At 44.7% G+C, this 25252-nt stretch overlaps 1 protein-coding gene across 2 annotated transcripts in view; it reads left to right on the forward strand.

The window, feature by feature from the left end:
• Nucleotides 1-8761: 8761 nt before the first annotated feature.
• The window catches only part of LOC148502775 (uncharacterized), an 88281-nt gene continuing 71790 nt past the window's right edge, over nucleotides 8762-25252 (forward strand). For both annotated transcript variants that reach the window (XM_088449403.1, XM_088449404.1), the window contains exons 1-3: nucleotides 8762-8837; nucleotides 21184-21430; nucleotides 22616-22659. In XM_088449403.1, the coding sequence (XP_088305529.1) occupies nucleotides 8830-8837; nucleotides 21184-21430; nucleotides 22616-22659 (299 nt within the window). In that variant the 5' untranslated portion in view covers nucleotides 8762-8829. The remainder of the gene's footprint in view (nucleotides 8838-21183; nucleotides 21431-22615; nucleotides 22660-25252) is intronic.

Below are 25252 nucleotides of genomic sequence, written 5' to 3' on the forward strand. Positions count from 1 at the left end.
CCGTTACATGGGCATGCATAAATTAGCCACTGCGACGACATACGAAGCTTAAGTACTCACTGTGTGCGACGAGACTTGCAGTTTCTAAGACAGGTCAGATCTGCTGTAATTCTGCGTGAGGGTCCAATGTTACTCGATGTTACCGATGTATACGCAGGACTGCGAGGTCTTACGGATGTGAGAAAGCGGTAGTGGGCATCTCTACGCTGGCTGAGCGGCTGCAAACATTAGCATATGTTCTCTGCAGAAATGCGTGCGTAATCGCCGCTGCGATTGCATAAGCGATCCGTAATGAATCAGGCCTTGTATACGTATAACTGCTTTTGTGCGAGAAACCATAGTTATAAAAACTGTGATTATTAGAGAAAATAGACAGTAATAGCGCATACTCCAAATTGTGAAGTGTGTGATAGAAAATAGATTTCACCATTACATTTGGAGGAAAACAAAAAATGTCATTTGAAATATCAGAATTGTTTTTGTTTTTTTTAAACATTTCAAACATGTATTGTGAATCTTGGAACATGCTTTGTCTCATATCTGAACAATGTCCCTGTTTGCAATGATTTTTCTTTAATTTGCAATAAATCAGCTCAGTGTGTCCTTTGTTTTGATCACCCTGACATTTCTTAGCAACAAAATTGTCAACGAGATCCAATAACCAAGGCAATTTAGTGTTTAGTGTTGTTCCTTATATACTCCTCAAACAACTGTCATTTTCTAAAATAGACTTATATTATTATACGTCGCTCTGCAATAAAAGTCCTGTCTTCATACATCCAGGAGAATACCCTCCCCGCCTGCTGTCTGATGGCGTTTCTGCTCTTTAGTCTTGGAAGAGTGATGGGCTTCATGACAGACAGCAGAATAGCAGAACGAGTATAGATAACATACATCATACGGTGCTGAGAGATGGGCTGATAGTGGGAGGACTCCACGCCAGTTTGCGTAGTGTAAACTGTGTGATTTCACTCTACTTATGCCCAGAATATTGGGTGCTTGAATATGGGCCCATGCAGACTGGCGTGATTCTGCCGGTTATGCCTGCTTGTGCCTGGATTGTCCTAACACGGCGGAACGGGGACAAGGTATAGTAAGGACGTGCCTGCGCAATTGTTAATAGATGCAGATCAGGACCAAGGCACATATACAGTACCTTCCAACAATGCAGGAACGCTCAACGGGACAAGGAGTAAGAGAGACACTCGATAATGGGAGCACATCCATAGCAGGGTGATCAGGGCCGATCTGATTGGCGGACGGGATGCTGGTGGTCAGAATCCCGTCAGTGGCATCCCGACAGTCAGAATCCTGACAGGATTAGATAAGTATCCCAGAGCCGTAACAAGACTTTTTGGTGCCCCCTCATTTTTCAAAGGGACATGATGCACCCGAAAAATGGCCATAGCCTCATGGGGAAGGGCCAGGGAAGAGATAGGGGAGACCAGGAGATGCTGGGGATAAAAGAAGAGGAAGCTACAAGTTAGAATGATAATAAACAGGAAAATTGGCAGGCCCAAACAGCGCCCCCTGCCCTGCGGTGCCCTGTGCCATGGCACTGGTCACACTACCCTAGTTACGGCCCTGAAGTATCCTAACCCTCCATCTAACCCTCACCCTCCCCTAGCCTAACCCTAACCCCCCCTCCCGCAGCCTAACCCTAACCCTCCCCCCCGCAGCCTAACCCTACCCTCCCACAGCCTAACTCTCCCCCCGCAGCCTAACCCTAACCCTCCCCCCCGCAGCCTAACCCTAACCCTCCCCTCCCGCAGCCTAACCCTATGCAGCCTAACTCTAACCCTCCCCTTCCCTAGCCTAACCCTAGCCCTTCCCTCCCGGAGCCTAACCCTCCCCTCCCACTGCCTAACCATAACCCCCCTAATTCTATCCCACCTTTCCCACAGCCTTTCCCTCCCCCTAGTGCCTAACCGTCCTCCTTGCCCTAACCCTAATACTTAGCGTCGGGATGTCTGCGGTTGGGATTCTGGACCAGGAATTCCAATTGATGTTGGGATTCCAGCGCCTGTATTCTGACCACCGGCATCCTGATCGCTGGTGTGCCAACTACATCCCCTGAAAGCTCCTGCCATCTCTGTAATCGCACAGGTCCTGGTCATGGGCACCTCACAGATCTACTGGTGGGAGTTATTAGGGATATATACAGCTCTAAAGGGAATGTCCTCTTTAAGAGAAGTCTGTATTTTACTAAACTTATTTTACCGAGTGCCTCACATTCCGCCTGTCATGTAAATGTCCATGAGCCCACTTTGTGAGACAGGTCGCTTAATCACAAATTATATCTATTATTGGAGAGGCAGAAAAGGTTTTTAAACAGCGATCCATTAGCACAGTAGACCATCTTCATTTTATTAATCTGTCTAATTTGCTGGAGATTAGACTCGCACACAATTTAAATTATAATGTGTGTTGCAATCATCGTTAACCAGAATGAGATGCCATTATATCTTACACTGCTCCGTGATTTGGCAGGGTAGCAGATTATTATAGCTACGTACTGAACACGAACAACAGTGAACTGCATGGGCAGTAAGGGTATATGATATTTAGTAATAAATTAGTTAAACTTAAAAAGATAATGTCTCGATTAAAAGGGACTTTACTAATGTTGGCTTTGTTTTACTCTGACAGGCAGAGCTTCTGTGCCAAGGTGGTATATTTTACATGGGGGATTGTGGATAATTATTATTTAACACATTTTTTTAATATAGCGTTTGCATATTATTCAGAGCTATACAGAGGATATTAAGTCCCATTGGAACTAACAGTCTATGGTGTCTAGTTACTAAGCCTTGAATGGAGATAAAGTGAATGGAGTACCAACCAACCAGCTCCTTACTGTAATTTTTTCATACACAGCCTGTGACGTGGCAGTTAGGAGCTGATTGGTTGGTACTTTATCTCTGTTCCATCCAAGGCTTAGTAAATAGACCCCTGTATTTACTATCACATAGACACACATATAAACCAGGGTTAATTTCATCAGCAGCCAGTATGTCTTTGGATTGTGAGAGGATACTGGGACACCGGGAGGCAATCGGGAAGCCTAAATACCGGCCGCCGGCTTCCCGACTGTCTTATCTCGGCAAGGGTGAAATGCCGGGCGTCTAGATGTAGACGCCCACATTTCCCCGACGCCGGGAGACCGGCGCCCGGCATAACGATCGTAGTGATGCCGGGTGCCGGGAGCGGACAGCCGCGGGGAGGGAGGGTTAGGTTTAGGGCTCCCGGAGGGGACTTAGGGCTAGGCACCCCCCCGGGAGGGTTAGGGTTAGGCTAGGGGGAGGGAGGGTTAGGGTTAGGCACCCCCGGTGGGGACTTAGGGTTAGGCACCCCCCCGGGGGACTTAGGTTTAGGCAGCGGGGAGGGGGTGGTTAGGGTTAGGCACTTAGAGGGGGGATTAAGGTTAGGCACTTGGGGGGGAAGTTAGGGTTCGGCACCCCTAAGGAGGGTTAGGGTTAGGGGGGTTAGGTTAGGTTAGTGGATACTTACCTATCCACAATCGGGATTTCCAGCACTGTCAGGCTTCCGCTGCATTGCACTCTGCTCCTGTCGGGCTGCCGCTGACAGGAATCGAACATGGCCGGCGGTATTTCATACCAATTCCGGGACACCAGATGGAAACCCACAAAAAAAACATGGTGAGAGCATGCAAACTCCACACAGATAGGGCCCCGGTCAGATATGAACTCATGGTCCAGTGCTGTGAGACAGCAATGCTGACCACAGTGTCACCATGCTGTATTATGATCCAGCGCAACTGTGCGCCAACATCAGTGGAAACATTTGAAACAGACTTTAATATGCATGTGGCATGCAGAGATAAGAGAGACAGATTAGACTTATACGCTCAATTTTAAGTAGACCATGTGGTACCAGTAAATTGAGGTATTGTATATATAGCTCCTACCTTTACCAATTTAGGGATTAATTCAGAGGTGGATGCTCGGGCGATATAGGCCGCAAGTGGCCGATGTTTTTTGATCTGCACTGTGCATGTTCAGATCTGGTCCCGCGTCTTTGGATGCAGTATTGCTGCAGAAGTCGGGTGAGTAACAGTCTGCAGTCGTTCAGGGGCTGGTAGGCAGACCGTTTCACAAAATTAGGGCGTCGGCCCTGTTTGTGAGGCGTGGCAAAGCCAGTGTCTGCGTCGTCAGACGCAGATTCACTAGCCTAGGCAGCTAGACATAAAGGTTACTCAAAATGCGGAATCAGGAAGCGCAAATGAGAAGCCGGCAGCGGGCGTCTTTTAACAAAAGACACCACCTGCGTCATTGTTATATCAGGGCCGAAACCAGGATTTTTGTCACCCGGGGCAAGACAGTAATTTGGTGCCCCCCTGGTAATTCCCCCATAGTAATGCCCCCTGAGGTAATGCTCCTTTAGTAATGCCACTGTAGTAGCGCCCATATGGTAATGCCCCTGTAGTGCCCATAAAGTAATGCCCCTGTAGTAGTGCCCATATGGTAAAGCCCCTGCAGTAGTGCCCCCATAGTAATGCCCCTGTAGTAGTGCCCATATAGTAATACTCCTATAGTAGTGCCCATATAGTAATGCCCCCATGAGGTAGTCGTTAACGACATTGAGCTCGGCAATGCAGGAGACACACTTAACGATATCGCTCATGGAGCATATAGTTTAGTGTGTATGCGGCTTTTAAAACCTGAACGGTTTAGGTGCTTTGAGGGCCGCGTTTGGGAACATCTGGTATAGTGCGTACACCCAGTTCACCATTTGATGAATTGTGAGGTCGCATCTTCCCATCAGATGTGCAGCACTTGCGATGCGGTTCGCAAACATTAATGCTATAACGATATATATCTTGCCATCATACAGCAGATCATGCAGTGTGTATGTGGGCACGATATATCGTTGCATCGTATCGGGCCACGCAAGATTGCCGGATCGTTCAGGTGAGTACCCAGCTTTAGTTACAGCATTTGAACTCAAAAATTTTATTTTTACCATCTCCTCCACCATATACATTTTCAGGTCGTCCACAGATCCACAAAAGTAGGAGAATCTCTGGGACGTCTACCGTAAAATGTACTTATGGGACAAACAAGGGCATTTGTAGACACACATTCTGTTTTAGGTAAGTAAAATAACTTTACTGTGAGTGCAAAAACAGGTGCAATGGTAACCAGTTATATGATAGTGGAGTATATAGCGGCAGCACAAATGGCATCAGCAATATGGGATGTAGTCAGCAATGCGGAGTGCGGGATACAGATGGTCAAAATACCGGCGCCGGAATCCCAACAGCATCGGGATGCCGGCTTTAGTATCCCAACAGCCAGCATCCCAAAGGTAAGTAACTGGGTTAGGGGAGGGTTAGGTTTAGGGTTAGGGCTAATGGGCCCGCCGTGATCCCGCAATGCTGCAACCCGGCATCGCAGAAATCCAACATCTTGGATGTTGCCGATTGGATGATCGCGATCAAAAAATGATCGCGATCGTCAAATCACCGACATTTAACAAGGCAAATGTCTGCGATCCGGCGACGGATCGCAGAACATCGATGGTGGATGATCAGAAATTTCCGATGGGCGATCGGAAATTTCCAATCGCATCCCTGCATCGGGATGATCCGTCGCAGAGGTATGGCCACCTTTAGGCACCAGGGGGAGGGTTAGGCACTAAGGGGGAGGGTTAGGTTTAGGCACTAAGGGGGGGAGGTTGGGGTTAGGCACCAAAGAAGGAGGGTTAGGGGTAAGGCTTAGCGTTAGGGACCTTACCTTGAGTGTAAGGATTCTGACCGGCGTCATCCCGGACGCTGGGATCCCATACCCAACCCCAGCAATATATGATGGTGTACCTCCAAACTATCCTAATTTAGGGGTCAATTCACTAAACCTTGGAGAGAGATAAAGTGGATGGAGATAAAGTACCAACCAATCAACTCCTAACTGACATTTATCAAACACACCCTGTAAAGTGACAGTTATGAGCTGATTGGATGGTACTTTTGGGTAGATGTATGTATGAAGCAATGGAGAAGTGTTCCAATGGAGAAGTAACTTATGGCACCCAATCAGCTCCTACCTATTATTTTATAGAATGTACTTGATAAATGCAATCTCAAAGCTGATTGGTTGCCATAGGCAACTTCTCAGCTGGTCCAGTCTTCTCACGGCTTCATACGTCTACCCTTGTATCTCTCTTCACTTTATCTCTCTCCAAGGTTTAGTGAATAGACCCCTTAAGTAGGACAGTCCTGATTACAGGGGACAATCCAATAGTCTGGACCCTTGTCCTGATTCCCGGGACTGTTGGGTGGTGTGTCGTGCAGGTGTGTTAAACAGTTGCTGTGAGCGTCGGTCACTGGTTCGTGTTGCAAAGCAGGGGTCTATTTAAGGCAGAGGGGTTGGGGCAACCTACTGCATCAGAAGCAATAGTGCACCCCCAGATAACATTGCCTGTGGTATATTCCAAGCTTAGTGCCTCACTTTAAATTCAAGCCATCATATATCTCCTAACACTGGGCCTGATTCAGAGACGGACGCTCTGAACGAGCGCTCGCTCTGAATCAAGACGTTTTTGTTTTGTTTTTTGTTCGGCCTCCTGGCCGCTCGCATAGCTTCACCCACAGCTATAGCGAGCGGCCAGGTTGATGGTCGCAATGGTCAAGACTATCGCAACCAACGGGCTTGCGACAAAGACCCTTGTGGTAGGGTCTCGTGGCCGCAAGCCCCAGAGAGCTTCTGGCTCTACTAGAGCCGGAAGATCTCCCACTGACATCACTGGCGTTCCCTTGGGAACGCCACTGTTCGTGAAGCCACCCCTGGCCACGCCTACCAAGTGGGGCGAGCTGTCAATCACCATCGACAGCTCGCCCCCTTTGGTGCGAGACCCAGAGCGACGGAGCACCGTCGCTAGCCGGGTCTCGCGCATGCCCAGTGGGTAAACATCGACCCAGTTGCGAGCGCTCAGCGTTTGCGACCGGGTCTGAATCAGGCTCACTGTCAGTGCAAATTGGGACAATGTGGCAGTAACAGTACTTCACAATCACTTGCTTGGTACCCAGTCTGGCAGGATCTGCGCTACCTCTAGGTATACCTAGGCAGGTACCTAAGACGCCAATGATTAGGGGGCACCTAAAATACTGAATGAATGTCAAAATGTCACTCATCCAGTGTTTTAGGGGGCCATTTATCATTAACTACTTGTGGCATATTCCCCGAAAAACACTCGTTTTTTGGGGATAGCCACAAAAATGTTGTATCCCCGAGATGTATTATGATGGGGCCGCAGCAGTTTACAATGGCTTCCCAGGTAAACACTCTCTCTGCTTATAGTAGTCTGGGCTGGCATATACAGGGAGATGTGTTTTCTCCCCTGGTACTGCCAGTCCGGAATGCAGTTAGCCGTGAGAGCGTTTACAATGGAAAGCCACTACCCTGCTAGGCAGTCCCTGCGAGGTCGGTTTTTACGGGGATGGCTGCAGTCCTGTCCTGTTGCTCCTAGGTAAAATCCGCCACCAACGGACGCTATAACGCCATCCCTATCTAGCTTCTAGGGGCTGCAGCCGATGTGGTTCCTATAAGCCTGCTTGTTGATTTGTGCACATGCGCACAGACCGGCAGACCCCCTGGTAATAGAAGGTTGGAGTCACAACAATTTTGTTACCAACGATTTTATGAACGATTATCTGTCAGATTATCTCTCAGATTTTTTAAGTGTAATGAACGATTTTGTTACCAACGATTTTATGAACGATTATCTGTCAGATTATAGGAAAATCGTTGAGTTGACAAGTCTGACTGAACTACAAACTACAAACGTGAACGCGCATGAAAGATTATCGTTCATCATTTGACTCAGAAAGTGAACGTTTTTTTTTCAAACGATTATCGTTAAATGATATCGTTTAACGATAATTGATAAAAATCGTTGTATGCAGCTTATAGGTGCGTACACACGGGACGATCTGTACCACCAACGACATGAAAGATAGCTTTGAAAGATATCTTTCAGTGAGTCATCCTGCCACATCTCTGAACATGCAAAGTTGACGATATCGTCCAGATTGGCCTGCATGCACAGACGATCGTAGATATCGTTATCGTTCATGAGGGAACGCGCATCGTTGGTCGTTCACTGCATAAAAATGAACTATATGAACGATATATATTGTTAAACGATATCATTATCGTTCATATCGTAACGATATATCTGTCCGTGTGTACGCACCTTAAGTCTTCATTACATTTTTTTTTAAAAGAAACAAGTACTAATATTATGACCTCCTGGTGTTATAATCTACACTACACAGGTTCTCAAACTCGATCCTCAAACAGTGCATGTTTTACAGTTCTCCTCACAACATCGCAAGTGAAATAATTAGCTCCACCTGTGGATCTTTTAAAATGTGTCAGTGAGTAATGAATACACCTGTGCACCTGCTGGGTGACCTGCAAAACTTGACCTGTGTGGGGTCCTGAGGACCGAATTTGAGAACCACTGATCTAGCAAGATACAAATATCATAATAATATGGAGATTTAACCAAAATATATCAGAGTTCTGAAAACATAAATAAGACACAGCCATGCAAAATGACGAGCAGAGTTCTTTAGTGCTCCAAAACAAACGTAGACCTCAATATCAGAGTACAGACATAACGATCGCGATCTTATACAGAATGAAGCCGTCTGTAATTGTTAATGGGATTAGGTGAGTAACAATAATGAAATTAAACAACTAACCAGGTAAAGTAACCCAACTCCTGCAGTGCACTCTGCCCAGCAGAACCAGAGTTTATAAAAGGGGATCCTCCCACAATGACCATCCTAATCAGAGACACAAGCTTATGACCAGGTTAGTTACTTTAAACCATATTTCTCCCATGCAGTGTTAGAGCTTTTATACAGACAAACACAGTTCTGGGAAATGTAGCACATATAATGATGATATAGTAATTTTAAAGAAGTTTAACAAATATGTCCTATTACATTAGACCATATGACTGGTACTGTGTATAGGTTTAGGGTGGTGTAGCCCGAGCATTTTAAATACCACATTCATATAGAGCCTGGCAAAAAATCTCGACATACAAAATGTTAAGTGCAAAATGTCGAAATTAAAAAAAAAAAAAACTGGCAAAGGGGCATAGGTATCAAAACTTGATGTGAGATGTATATCTCCAACCAATCAGCTTTTAACTTACATTTTGCAGGCTGTATTTAAGAAATGATAGTTTGGAGCTGATTGGCTGGTGATATATATTTCACAATTTTATCTTGCATCAAGCTTTGATACATATGCCCCTTAAACCATAATATCCGTCCACTACCAATTGTTATTTAAATGTGTAATACCCCTTTTACACCAGAGCAAAAACCTGGGTTATTGCTGGGTCTACCCGGGTCGCAACTCAGTATAAAAGGGTCCCTGAAAAATAACCCGGGTCAAGTGACCCTGCAATCCAACCCAGATAGCTACCAGGGTTGGACCCAGGATGAACCTGGGTAATGGTGCAGTGTAAACGGCGCAATACCGGTTATCCAACCTGGGTCATGCCTAAAATGAGCTGATTGGTGGTTGTGGAGTAGTCACCTCCCACTTTTTATGGCCTCGCAAGTTTAACAGGGCAGACCCAGGCTCAGTGTGAACGGGGCTGACCTGGGAATAACCCAGATCGATGGTGCTGTGGAAACTGTGTCTGACCTGGGTTAGAACCATGTCTGTAAAGTGTAAACCCAGGTCAGACCTGGGTTTTTGGTGAAAGAGGTATAACATGGGAAGTATTTCATACATGTGTTTTAATGGTTTCAGCAGCTTCGGGGTTAAATGGTTAATAAAACTTTTTTTAAAAATTAGGCCGGTGTTCCATAGCTGGAGAAGTGCCCCTTTACCACTGCACTGCCCTAACTTTGCCAGCTGAAAATGTTGTGCATATCCTGTAATTATTACTATTTAAAAACTGAGTAAAGCAGCTATTTGACGCTAATATAAAATCTATGAAGTAATTGGTTAGTTTATACATAAATTAATGTGCCCCATGCTCACTCTTGTGCCTCTATAACAGGTTGCCATGTTAGAAGGGGGAGGTGGCACGATGTAGATTTTTTTTCCGATGTCTTTATTACTGCATCTTAATATTATGCTACAGCATAGTGTGTACTTAGAGCTTTGACAGGCTCCCCAATAATAAATAATAAAAAAAAAGTGTTGCTGGTTTATGATAGATGGAAATATGCAGAGATATGGAATGCTATGCAGGGAATATTTGCTGACAAGTTGCGGTTTTAATGGTCATGTATTTACTGTAAACTTTTCATGTCTTATTTTTTTAAATTTTTATAAAATTACTAATTTTTGTATTTCTTGCGAGTGAGAATTTTGGTCATTTTGCAGTTGTCTACACTGCTGGAAAAGTTAACTTTTTTTCAGCTGTAGATTTAAAAAGAAAAAATGGATTTTATGAGTTTGTGCCGGATATTACCTGTAATCACACTGCAGGAACATTGTATTACAGTGATTACTGTAGAGTTTATACCATGTTCCTAACGTTATTTGCTGTACTGCAGGGTTATCTGAGGTAATTTAGCTGACTGACACTGGTCTGCAAATGTAGAAAAATAAACCTGTTTTATATAAAAAGGTTTATATCCCATTACAGAAAGGGTTCAAATCCGTGACACTCGGTGAAGGCTGACATTTTGTTTGCTTAACTGAGAATGCACTCTCTGTTGATTGGGAACCAGTGACAAAATGGAGGTATGATGCTTACTGCAGCGATGTCACCAGTTGATAGGAATAGAAGAGGCTATGGGGCCGATGTATAAAGCCGTGGAGTAGTTGCCCATAGCAACCAATCAGCTTCTACCTATAATTTTATAGAATGTACTTGCTAAATGCTAGCTAGAAGCTGATTGGTTACTATGTGGAACATCTCCACTTGTCTTCCTCTCCACTCTTTAGAAATCTTGATACATTTACCCCCTATATTTTCACAAACATTGATCCCGTCCCAAAAAAAAGTGGTCTCCGCTTAATTGGGGTTGGGATGAAAGGTCGTAATGACAAAGGTTGACAGGTTCAAATAGTCAGCACACAACGACAGATATGTTTTTAAAAACATTTTTGAAAACATTTTTAAGGTGAGGGTTAGGCACTAGGGGGGAGGGTTAGGATTAAAATTCAAAAATCAAAATATGTTACCAATTTGAACTTGTCGACACAGAGCAGGAGTCTGGTAATCGGGGGAGACCCAGGATAACGCCACCACCCATCCTGAGCCCACAGTTTTTTTTCCTGTATTAGTTACTGCTCTCTTCCATCTATTTCAAAACCCACACAAACTTTATCTCTCTCCCCTCTCTTTGTATCTCTACCCCGGTCTCTGATACTCTCCCTCCCTGTTTCGGGATATGCTGGGGCAGTGCAGCAATGGGTTGCCACAGTCTGCTCACTGTTTGTTGCTGAGACAGTAGTTGCAGTAATAGTGGTTATTAAATCACCATTTCTCACATATTGTACATATATGTGAGCACAGAAACCATCTTTGGTGAACAATCAATAGTTTGCAACCCTCGATGGCCACTGCTGCTGGGGGCATGGTGGGCCACGGGCCAATCAGAGATGCAGGTTGTTCTTAATGGCCATCGGGGCTGGGGCTAAGCTCTGTTGCCTAAAAAAATAATAGGGTTCCCCACGCCCATCAATGGTGGAGAACCATTGGCTCTCTTCCGTCACTGGCAAAACCATCGGCAATTAGCCATCGATGGTTAACTATCCATGGTCGATGGCCATAACTACAGGAAGGGGGTAGTGCTGCTGCAGTCTGCACACTCTGTGGCAACTCCTTTTTATGAACATTAAGGGGCCTATTCATCATCACTTAATTTTCACCTGCTTTTGGAAAAAAATAACATTTCACCTGCAATTGTAAAAATTATGTTTTCGGGCCATTCATCAAGCGGCCAATGGGAAGGAGGACCGTATTGCGAAGTAGGATCCTTTCGGATCCCTCCGCCCCTGTCTGGCTCCTCATGCCAGCCGTCGGGGCTCCTGTGCGCATGCGCGCTCCCGTCACTGCTCCGGAAGGAGCGGTGAAAAGATTTATTGCTCTGAAAAGAAGCTGTGAATACGGCTTGCGGGGACAGCTGATTTCGCATCGGCTGTCACCACGCAGGAGCAATGATGCTCCGGATTCCGCGGCGAGTTAGAATGTTAATTATCGGGGTCCGAACGGACCTCGATAATGAACATGATGAATAGGCCCCTAAATCTTGATTACAAGCTTCTTATAGAAGTGTGTCTCTCTATATAGAGCAGCGTGTTATAAAAAACATATACATATTTTTTTTCGTTTTGGCAACTTTGAAAGGATTTGACACTGAAACTCGCTACCACCCAACCAAATATGTTCTACCTGCTTCTGGAAAGCCCGATAATGAATTGTGGATGGGACAAAAAGCTTAAATTGGTTCACTTTTCTGTACACATCAGTGTAAGGTAGAGTGGCTTGTTATTCCTGTACTAGCAGTGATCCAGCTATCTGCTCATGACGGCGATCACATTTCACAGGCTTTTAATGTCTTGATCTGCAAATATAGAAAATAGATTTCCTTTTAGTATTCACTTATGTGTCTAAAGCAAGATGTGCTGTAAGCTTTAACTAACAACTCCAGCTATTACAGGAGGCATGCCACTGTTATGTATCAGCGGTTCCTTTTATATCCATCCCTTTATTTCTCTTGTTTTTTAAGCTATGCAAAGGAAATAGGCGTACTACAAACAGAGCCACGCTGCCCTATCCTAGGACTTGTTCTCTAGGAATAGTTCAGGGCGTATTTGCTCAGAAAGCCTGTGCCAACACATTCACCCCTTATACTTAACTGTAATACCATAGCCCACGCCAGGGCAGGACAAATCCCCCCCCCATGAGGTCCTACTTTCTTGCAGAAAGCTTTAGCTGGCATTACCCAATCAGGAACAGCACCCTGGAGCAGTATCGGACTGGCACATGAAGGGCCCACCGGGGAAATACTGAGGTAGGGGCCCTTGTTTAAGGGGTGTGGCCAGCCTCCAGAGGGGGTGTGGCCAGCCACCATAGACACTTGGCTAACCAATAGGGAAATCTTTGGTTTCTATAGAAAGGAACAAAGCACCCATGTTGATCAGTGGTATTACTTCACCAGGTAACTGACCATCTAATAGAGTAACAATGTATGATTTGAGGTCTGGCACCTGACACCTAGAGGGGAGGGGTGGGCCCTCAAGCAATGGGTCCCACCAGGGACTTCCCCTGTGTGCCTGTACAACCCTGCCCTGGATTAACAATAGGCTGGCAAAGGGCGGCCGTCCTGGGGCCCCCATACTTGAGGGGACCCTCACACAGTGGCGTCCCTCCCCGCCTTGACACCCGGTGCGTGGAGGGATGCCTTGAGTGGAATATGAGAACTGGGGTTTCTGTGTTGCATAATGTGAACTACGGGTGACTACAGTGTAGTTATTACATTTGTGGTTTGGTTCTGGGTGTATTTACGGAATCTGTATATAATGCCAGCTGTCAGGATGCCGCCTGTCAAAATACTGACAGCGGCATCCCGACGGTTGGTATCTTCTGGAATTCCGGCATCGGGATTAAGATAGGTGTTGGTATTTCAATGCCTGTCTTAAGTCCCGCCTCAAACTTTCAGCGCCGGGATTCAGACTGGCGCCATTCTGTCCGCCGGTCTGATAACTACTTCCCGCATTTACACATTACATTTTTTAAGAACATCACTAGCATATCACATTTTGTGCCAGAGAGCGTGCAGGGCCTGGATACCGTAGGGGGTGTTGCCTAATCTTGGAGGAGTTACCCTGACAAAAAAAGTAAGATGGTATGCGTTCAGGGGAGCGATCAGTGTGATCGTTCGCCCTGCCCCCCACACACACACACACTATACAGATGCAAGCACAGGAGACTGCTGCCGCACTCAGAAGCAGCCTCTCTGGACCTGCTGCAGCCCAGCACACAGCAGCATGAGCTGGGCTGGGGAGAGAATCTGCTGCTGCTGAGAGGTGAGAACGGGAGGGGCAACCCCATAATGTTCTCTACACTTCTGCCACTTGCCTGTGCCATGCTTTTAAATTGTGTTTTCAAACCACCTCCTCTGTAATATTCCTATTACAGGTAGGAAGGGCACCGACTGAAGAAAGGCCAGCCTCAGCCTGTAGAGAGATGGGGATGAGCGTGACACTGCTGTAGTGATCCCTCCTCTTAGCTCATCATGTGTGGTCTGGGATAGCCAAAGCAGGTCCTTTACTGCCACTGTAGCATGCTCAGGCTTACAGAGTGCGTTTACCCTTACAGAGCCAGTCTGGGAGTCTGACAAATGAGACTCTCCCTCCTGTTGGAAAGAAAACCCATGTAAAAAAGGGAATGATCGTCCTGGAGTTGGATATGCCTTCAATATAAGATCAGCATGGTTTTCTATGTAGGCCAGACCCTGTGTCCCTTGGTTGGACACGAACTAGCTTACACTGCCCTCTATGTGCAGGCAAATACAGGGTGGCCATAATTTGACTTCCCCCATTTAGAGCCCTCTGTAGCTGGATCTAACATACAGAATGTCACCAAATTTGGTAGGGAGACTAATTAGGACATGGGAACCAGGATTCAATGAAAAAAAAAAAAAGTGGTGCAAATTGTTGCCTGTAGGGGAGACATGGCGCTGTACAATGGGAGAACAGCGTAAAATAGACAGAAAAATGTTTTACAGATGTGACCTCATACAGCAGGGACGGCTCGAGGCATGTTCGACCAATCCCGATTTCAGCGGGATAGTCACATTTTCGGGCAAAGTGTCCCGCGGGTGGTTGGGCACCTCCACCGCTATGCGGCTCTGCTGGCCCTGGAGAAGAGGAATGGATGCCGCGCACTTGATGTAGTGCTGGGCTCGCCCCCAGCCTGACGTTAATGGGAGTCGTGCCATATGAACACGCATATAGGGGGCGTGGCCTCTGATAATTAGGCCACACCTCCATATTCATTCGCGTGTGGCTTCGGGGTGTCATGTACCGGTCCCGCACATGGCGCGGCTAACCCTGGAGCCAGCCCTGCATACAGCTATACCAAGAGGCGCGCGATGCTTGGTGCGAGTGAGCCGCCATGTCCTGTGCGACGCTGCTAGTGGCGGCCGTCTTTTTTACATCTTTGTTTGCAGAAAATGTCTTGGATGCACTGTAATGTGACTAAGACGCACAAGGAGACTGTACTGATTAATATGATATGTGCCACTTGTGTGCGACTGAGTCTGTATACAAAGCACAACGGAACTTGACGTGGAAAAAAGCCGCGACCGATGCATCGTAGCACTTCGTATAGAGATTCGGAGATCCAGTCGCACTCAGATATAAAAGTGTTGCATATCAAATTAATCAGCAGTCTCCTGGTGCCTCCTAGTGGCACTGCATTGCATTGCAACTACTGTAGGAAGAATTTTGGCAAGAAGACGCCTGTCGCTTGCCGAGTCACACAGGACCTGGCGCGCCGTGAGGGGCTGTTTGGCGTGACTGCAGCAATGATGCATGAGGACACATCTGTATTGCTGTGTTATCATTAGTGCAACACAATAAAGGTAATACGTTATTCATTTGAATACCCGTTTTGGCGCCACCTTGCAGTGTGATTACAGACTTGACGTTGAAGTTGGAAATAATATGATTGATCTTTGGAGAAAAAAAAATCTGAAGTTTGCAGGAACTGATTTAGACAGATCAGCATGAAACACCATAGAGTTTATATGATGACTTTATAATTGTGGTCAATGAAAAAGCCACTATGTACAAATAAAATGGTACCACACAGCCGCTGTAACAGAAATCTTTGTGGATGTCCCAGCAATATGCTATTAAATATAGAAGTGCCCTCAACAACAGAAATTGGGAAGACTTTCTGGGCTTTGATCTGCGAAATGCCACGGGGACACGGTCTGGGAACAAAGCCATAATCACGAGGGGGAAATAATGAAAGATCCAGTATAACAAGGAGATGACAGAGGAGCTGCTTGCAGACAGGAAACAGTGAAATGCGTGACAATTTAATTAAAGTGCTTATAGGAATTGGACAATTATGCAAATTAATTTTTATGGTTGTATTTTGCAAAACAAGCTCTGTAATCACTCTGCCAAGTCCCAGGAGTGAATTAGAACCTAGTAAAGCATTGTGCTGCGCCCACCTAATTCTGTTCCTGCCCTTGTGCATGTTAATAATACGCAGGCGAGGTAGAGATCTGGCACTCTGTCAGGTAACCATTTTACTCTTCTTTAAATTCATCTCCACTATCTGTAATTTATCAAAGGATGCGTATTACTGGTCTGAATGTTATACGTTAAATCCCTGAAGTGTTTACCTAAATATGGCTTATTATTTTACAGCAGATTGCTGTGTTAGGAGGAGGAGCATCTTACTGATGTCCTGTGCTGCTGGGTACACACAGACGGATATATTGGGCGATCAATTGATCGACCAATATATCTGCTGCCCGTTGGCCAGTGTGTACCAGTGATATGTCGGTGAACGACGACATATCGCATTGCCTGTGCTGCACGCCCCCGTCCACCGGGACACGCCCCCTGGCTGCCGAGACCTGCAGCCAGACACAGATGGTGGCTGTTCAGTGTGTATGACCGACCATAATCTGCAGATCACTCGATCTGTAGCTATATCTGTATAGTGTGTTGTGATTAATGCATACACATTAGCTGAGCTGATGGTTAACCGATGGTACTTTCAGCTTTTTGACTTCTATCCGATCATGTTTATGACGCTGCTAAACTTGTGGGGATGTGGCTTTAGGCTTTAGCTATCTTCTTTAGTCAATATTGTGCTGAAATGTCAGTCAGGTTAACACTGACCAATGGGTTTTACTCACAACTTCTATTTAAAACTGTTGGTGATTGGTCATTAATTCTCTTAACATTAACCAACCAGTCCTAGATAATGTTAATAGATTAATTTAGTTAATCACAGGGGTGCTTTAATGGTCTTTATTAAGTTAAATTGCAGGGGCAAATCCTTTACTGACACTTTAAATATATCAATTAAACAACAAATTCATAGTTGCTTTCGAACAACTCCATGGTATGAAACTAGAGTGTTTCAGTTAGATCCTCCTATTCAACTTATGGAGCGTACACACGGTCAGATTTGTCAGACTTGTCAGATTTGTCAGATGAACGATTAAACGATTTGAACGATTTGGACGATTTGACCAAAGTTTTGAACGATTTGAACGATTGAACGATTTTTGACTGCATTAAAATGAATGGAATCGTCCAAGTCTGACTGCAAACCCATCAGATGTCAGATATCGTTATCTGACAAACGGGAACGCGCATCGTTGATCGTCCATCGTTCAGGCATGTCAGATATGAACGATTTTCCTTCAGATATGAACGACTGAACGATTTTTAAATCGTTATCGTCCATATCTGAAGAAAAAATCTGATCGTGTGTATGCACCGTTAATTGAAATAACCAATTGCGATTTGTGGAGGGAAGCTGCAGATGCCCCCTTCCCCCCTTCCCCCCTTCCCCCCTTTCCCCCTTTCCCCTTCCCCCTTCCCTCCTCCCCCTCCCCCTCCCCCCCTTTCTCTACTTTCCTCTTTTCCTTTCTATTTAATTTCATTGTTGAAAATTGTTGAATAAAAATAAACGATATAAATGTGATTTTTCTCAAATATAACATGTTATATGTTTTACATGTCAACGAATGTACTACTGTATCAATATCCAAATGTTATAATATGTATAACTAAAATGTTTGAAAACCCAAATGAAAACATTTAAAAAAAAAATAAATAAATTGCAGGGGCATGCATAAAATAGAAGAAGGGTTAACTGTGCTTTTATAAAAAATATATGTATGTGTGTGTCGTGTATGTATATATGTGTATATATAAATATATAATATATATATATATATATATATATATATATCATTTTTTTTAATTTTTTTTTCAAAATTATACTCTCCCCTCTGCCTCCCCACTGTGCAGATGAAGAAGAAAATCTGTGCCCCTGGCAGTGAGCCTTTCAGTTGGAGTCTTGGAGAATACTAAATAATACATTACGGGTCAAACATTTTAAAAGGATTAAAGAGTTAAGTTAATATTCTACAAGATGAAAAGCGGCTTTAGCAGCGTTCCTTGGCATCCTCCTGGCTGGCGACTTAACCGTATCAAGCGCAGTCTACCCCCGGGAAATAATTCACTTTATACCACTTAATAGATTGCCTTCAGGAGCCCTATTGGTGTACAATGGGAGATTTTACCAGCCAAGGTCGTAGTAGTTGTGTCCTTTTGAATCACCAATCTGACCAATCAAATAGAGAGGAGGAAAATTCTATTTAAAATGAGAAAAAATCACATGTAACAAAATAAAATTTACATTGGCGCTCATCAACATCCTGCAGACCAAAGACTGTACAACATAGAGTATGTACTTATGTTTAATGCAGGAGCTCAGCAAGGGCAGATAGCATGAGCTTGGGCGATTGTGTGAAGGGTACATTGAATGCACTTTGTGTTCCCGAAAAGAATAGCATATAGATATTTTTGTATCTCTTTAGAGAAATCAAATACTAGGAGGCTATAAAATCAATTGCTGAGGTTTTCTTAATGCTGAAAATGTGCAATAAGGTCTTATAGTTGAAACTACAGTGCTACATTTTGGGGTAGATTTGCTAAAACTTCTAAAAAGTAAGTGTTGATGTTGCCCCTATAGTAACCAATCCGATCCTATCTATCACTTGTACACTATAAATAACAGCTAGAAGCTGATTGGGTACATTTTCTCTTTAGAAGGTTTGATCCTTTAATTTATTTGCACTTATGAGTGAAACTCACCTGCCTTTGTTTTTCTCTCCCCGGGAGAAGCCGGGGAGGAGATGCTGGAGATGGGGGTGGGGCCTGACGAATCACGTCATTAAGCACCTCGCTGTTAATTTGCGGCGATTGGCTCAAATTTAAGTAGGGGGATGGCATAAATGACGTGAATCCTAAAGAATTGCCCCCTGCACGGGGACCCACGATCGCCGCAGAATATCTCACCATTCTGCCCACTTCACTAGGAAGAGAAAATGCCTACTCTACCGGGGGCGCGGGGGGTTACCCGAAAAATCGGGAGCCTCCCGTGACTTCCGGGAGAGTAGGCATGTATGGTGAAACTCACTGCAATTAACATTTGTCAGCAACATTTGAACAAAGTATAGAAACAATTCAAACCTATGGCGTGTGCCAAATAGTCAGATAACTATGATGCCCACCAGTGCGGTAGCTAGTGCGCCCGGGAAGGACACGCCCCCTCCGCATGATGTCACGTAAAGGGGGCTTGGACAGCACCTGGTGAGACGAGTAGTCCCAGGAGGATATTTAAAGAAACCTTTATGTGAATTTACAACACTCAATAAATGTAAGCATACATGCGTGTCTAATAGTACTTGCAAAATACGAGCTTGTGGTGTTATAATTATATACCTATGAAGACACAAGATAGATATATATATATATATATATCTCTATGGAACATCTGGATAGATGTAAGCATTGATGCGAGCATTATAGTTATCTGACTATTTGGCACACGCTGGGAGGCCTTTTAGTTGAATCAGAGTGCACACAGCATCTGCTGAATTAATCGGGATTCTGGATCTATTTCCTTTGTGAAATATTAACAAGGTGTGAACTTACTACACTATAAGACCTTTTCCATTTTTTTGTTATTTTCATATCCTTGGAGAGGATTTCCCATACAAATTCAGACACCAGAACAGGGGTTCAGAACAGGAAAAAAGGAGGCTAATATTAATAATACAGTGTATTAATAGTGATTATCCCTTCAGTGGAGCGCGAAATTGTTTTTTATCTTTACAAAACTTTTCTGAGGTAATGCCGGATATTTTTAATATTGTTCTGAAGCATTAGCAAATGTTTGTACATGACACTGTAGGTTATATCTGACCACTGTACACCACCTGCATCATGTTGTGGCATATAGTCAGGGTAATAGGAGACTGTTGTGGGAGAGTTATTCTGTTTGTCATTGAATTTCAAACTTTGCATAGGGTAACCTATTATTGGTCATTATTGGCCATTATTGGTTCTTCAGGATAAAGGTGACATAACCGCGCCCTATAATTTCTACTATTCATAAAATAAAACAAGAAAGTGGGTAACTTGGTAAGAATATGTGGGACAGCAAATAGTTATTGCGGCTCTGTGAAAGATCAGGGGTGTTGCCATGGGAGATTGTGGGGCCCGGGGCTGACAGAAGCACCTTGTCTCAATTTAAAAAAAAAAAAAACTTTATTGTACCAGACCCCACAGTAATGGATGGGATAGATTCATCTATAACTGCTGCCTGCGGCGCAGCAGTGATCGGGAGGGCGCGGGCAGCGGTTGTAGATGGATCTCTCTGTGCCCCCCTAACAGCTGGCGCCCGGAGGCCAATGCTTCCATGGCCTCTGGGAGTTTTGCCACTGTGCAGCTCTCCAGGTATTGGCGGTTGGAACCAGGGGCCCTCTCTGTCCTGGCCCGGCACTCAGTCCTGGAACTCTCCCCCATCCTGATGGAGTATGCAGTCGGGAAGCCGGCGGACCTAATCCCGTCAGCCGGCTTCCCGACTGTTATATCCAGGCAAGGGTCTAAAGACAGGCGTCGTTATGCTGATGCCTGTCATTAGACACATACGCCGGGAGACCGACGCCAGGCATCTCGAACGGACGCTGAGCGCGGATATCCGCGTGCGTGGGGGGGTTAGGTTTAGGGTTCCCAGGGGGGATTTAGGGTTAGCCCCCCCCCCCGGGAAGTTGGGTTTAGGCTAGGGGAAAAGGGGGTTAACGTTAGGCACCTCCGGGGGGGACTTAGGATTAGGCACCCCCCCAGGGGACAGGGGTTTAGGCGGCGGGGAGGGGGGGGTTAATGTTTAGGCACTGGGGGGGGAAGGTTAGGGTTAGGCACCCCTAAGGGAGGGTTAGGGGGGTAGAAATAGGTTAGTATATATACGTACCTTAGGACGATCGGGATTTCCTCCTCTGCCGCGATGCCGCTGTCGGGATTCCAACCACCGGGCATGGGTCTGGCGGTAAATCGTACCGATTCCCCCTGATGGTGGCCCTGACAATAACCATTGCGTGTAATGTTGTGTACATCTCCCTTCTGTTCCCAGAGCAATGACGCAAGACCTACAGACTGAGGACCCAGATAGCCGTCAGGGGGTCTCCAGGAAAACCAAAGACAAACCGAAAAAGAAGCCAGCTCTGGCGCTAGAAGCGAAAGTTGCTAACAAGGAGGAAAATGCGAATGAGAAGTCATCTGGGAAAAGTAAGAAACACAAAGGAAAGAATGGAAACCATGAGAAAAAAGACAGGGACAGCCGAGGGAAGACGACGAAAGGGAATGAGCGACGAAAGCAAGTGAGTGGATTTCTTCAGAAAACCATCTTAGGGGGCGCAGGTTTGTGCTGGGATATTAGTCAGGATACACTTTTATCCCCATTACTGGCTGTAAGATACTTTCATATCCAGGCAATGTTTTCTATGGCCTTATGTGTAAGACGCAGTGAATTTAGGGGGAGATGTACTAAGAAGTGGGGAGTGATAAAGAACCAACCAACCAATCAGCTGCTGTCACTTTCCAGGCTGTGTTTGGAAAATGACAGGAGCTGACTGGTTGGTACTTTATCACTCCAAGGCTTAGTACTGTACATCTCCCCCATAGTGTGTTGTGCAATAGGATAAGCTGTGGATGGATGTAAGGTTTCCTGCTTTAGAAGTGATGTTGTGGGGTGGGATCTGTCCTTTCTATTGTAAGTGCAGGATTAGTAAAATGTATGGCCTTTAGGTATACAGGCCACACTGAGCTCAGTAACGCACTACAGTCTCCAGTAATATTAAATGATGGCTTAGTCACGGGTCTAATTTATCAAGCCTAAAACTATTTCTACATGGATTAGGAGACTTTTTGTATATCGGGGCTATTAAACAACCACCTAATAAAGCAGGCATCCTATAATGTCTACTGCTTTAGGAAAACGAATACAGATTGCTACAAACCCTACAATGGGTGCAACATTTGTGGTTCACTCGAGCCCATGGGTTAAGGGGGGAGGGGCCCTCACCATACCCCCACACCCAAAACAGGAGACCCCACTGTTCCAAAGTCTTTTCAACTTCTACGCATACACCATCTTTCCAAGGACTTGGACTGATGGTGCCACTGGCAACAGGTATGTGATAAAACGCCTCTGCACAGTCCCCATAGTTCTCAATGGTCTAGGGCATTTATCAAACTCATGAAAGCTTAGATTTTCGGAGCATGACTCTAATAACTAATGGGGGCCTATAAGCTACAGCATTGGCTAGGAGAGAATTTGGTACCCCTCCCTGGCTGGCAGTAAGACGCCAGCTCAGAAGCTGGAAGTACCTACTTAGAGCAGTGAACAAAGTAACAAAAGGACGCATTCATCACCGGGAGAGGTCTTATCTGATTATTGTCTATATTTGTCACACTCATTATTTGTATGCGAGTGGGTAACTGGCCTGATTACTGTGTTTTCTGAATGTATATTAGTTTGTAATGATTCTATATTCCTATTCTAGACACACAGGGGGAGTTCATCCCTAAAGGAGGGTGACGCATCCAGGTAAGTCTTGTCTTGTCCTTACTCACAATATTAAGCTCCCACGTGCTGCTGTACAGTGTCGGGATTTTGCTGCATCAGATCCTAGTGGGTGCGAATCGAACGTCAGCCCACTTAGGGACCTATTCATCAACACTAAATTAACGTTTTTAAGGACATTTACCTTAAATAACGTTATTTTAGTATTCATGAAGCCACTTAGCACAGGAGATATCACTGATATCTCCTTGCTAAGTCCCCCTGTGTTAATTTCCACACTCCCCATACATTAGTACATTAGTATGGGGATGTGGAAATTATGGTATTCATCAAATTCCGAAAATTATGAATTTTCGGAATTAGATGGAGGTACTATCCGCCACTGTGAGGTGGTGAATAGCAGGTGAAACTTACCTGCTTCCAGTTGGACAGGTCCTCCGGCGCTCTGGTGCGTCCTCTGGCTCCGGAGGTTGGTCGGACACTGTGTTCTCCCAGCAGAACACAATAAAGATTAGGTAAAAAAAAAAAAAAGTTTTGCATAAAATTATTAAATTAGAACTACATTATAGGATCTAATTGTATGAAGCTGCATTCAGATGAGTTGGAAAATTATGCTTTAGGTAAGGTGGCTTTGTAGCATGAGCGGTAACTCTGGTTTACTGTACATAATTGCCAAGTACATCAGTACAATAAGTCTTATTGAGAGGTATTCTCCATCCTTTAGATGAATTCTTATTACTTTCCATTTGTGAGAAAATGTTCCCTGCGGTGCATTGGGATACTATGGGTATGATCAAAATAGAAATAATTTGACTGAAAGCATAAGGATGGGTACAATTTATTCCTTGAAGGCTTTTAAGCCTAATGCTGCATACACATGGTCAGATTATCTTAAAGATATGAACGATAACTATTGTAAAAATCGTTCAATATCTTTGACATGATGGGCATGCTTCGACCAACGATGCGCGTTCCCGCATGTCAGATAACGATATCTGACATTGACTGTGTTTCCAGTAAGATTTGGACGATTTCATTCATTTTAATTAATGTCAGAAATCGTTCATCGTTGATAAAATCGTTCAAATCGATGTTAAAATCGTTCATCATTATCATTCAACGATAATGATGATCTAGCAAATCTGACCGTGTATACACCATAACACATATATTGCTTTATTATGGTTATTAGCAACAAATATCCCAACAATACATTTGTAATATTTCTCAAATGTTTTAGGATTTGATATAAGACTCTGGTCACAGGAGAAGCCTTTTTCATAAAACCCTTTCATAGGACATTGCTGGGAACCTCAGTATCGGATGGGTGATGGGAGATAGATGGCAGAGGGGTAAATAACAAGGCTATTTATATGATTTCAGAGCTTAGCTTCCTTCGTTATATGGGGACTCCTCTGTTTAATCATTCATGGAATCTTCTCTGTTTACTAAACTGGATTTCAGACACTTTTATAATAGGTTTATCGGCAAATGGTGCTCCGTACTCATGTTTCCCATGTATTGCTGCGGCTTGGCCTGTGTTAGTGCATTTCACAGTTCTCCTGCAGTTTCCACAGTGAGTGAAAGGAGTTTGGCTCGGTTTTCAACATGTGGTTTATTTGCACGTTACACACAACATCCTGAGTACTCCAGGACAAAGGAGTAACAGTTACTGACGCAATCTGTACTAATTCTTACACAGGTGCTTTTCTCGAAATACGAGGGCAAGTCAAAAATTATCTGCACTCTGGCTGTAGAATTTATTTTAGTCAACTGTCAGAAAAGACAAATACATTATTTTTCGACATCATCTCCCTGCTTTTCAATACACTTTGTCCATCTGTCAACAAGCTTTCGTATTCCCTCATTAAAAAACGTTTTGGGCTGAGCTGCGAGCCACAAATGCACCGCTGTCTTCACCCAAGTCTGCTGTGGATTATTGCATAGGCAGAGCCCTGGCTGATTTGCAAATGATTTGCAACATAATTCATTGTCACTCGTCTATCCAACAGAATCAGTTCATGTGCACGCTCAATGTTCTCATCAGACGTGGACGGGCGTCCGGCTCCTTCTTCATGGCTGACACTTGTGCGACCTTCTTTGAACTTCTCTGTCCATTCATACACACTTCTTCATGACAAAACACTTTCTCCATACTGTGCACAAAGTCTTCGATAAATATCAGCACCAGACCAGACACACCCTCAGACCACAGAAAAAAAGGATTCGCTGCACGCTGCTCTTTCGTGCAAATGTCGTATTATATATTGAAGGACTGCTGTGCAACAGAGTAGCCCTGGACAGGTGCAGGTTTACACTCTCATACAGAGGGAATACTTTGTATGTAGGGGAGAGGTGGGATAGATCTGTGATAAGGTGGTACCAGAGCTACGGTCATTAACATACTACACCACCCTTTATAGCAGCAATAGAGGATTTTGTACCATAGTTATATATCATGTGGGAGCTGCTCCTGTGAGGGTTTCCTCGCTGTCAGGTGGCCTAATTCTGCGGGCGAAGGGTTAGTGATGTGCACGGCTCACCACTGCATGTAGATATTTGAACCAGACAGGATTCAGCAAAACCTCTACCACTGTGCTGGTCCCCTTTGATAGGT

This window comes from Taudactylus pleione, unplaced genomic scaffold, assembly GCF_031769625.1.
Source record: "Taudactylus pleione unplaced genomic scaffold, aTauple2 ptg000484l, whole genome shotgun sequence".
Lineage (NCBI taxonomy): Eukaryota > Metazoa > Chordata > Amphibia > Anura > Myobatrachidae > Taudactylus > Taudactylus pleione.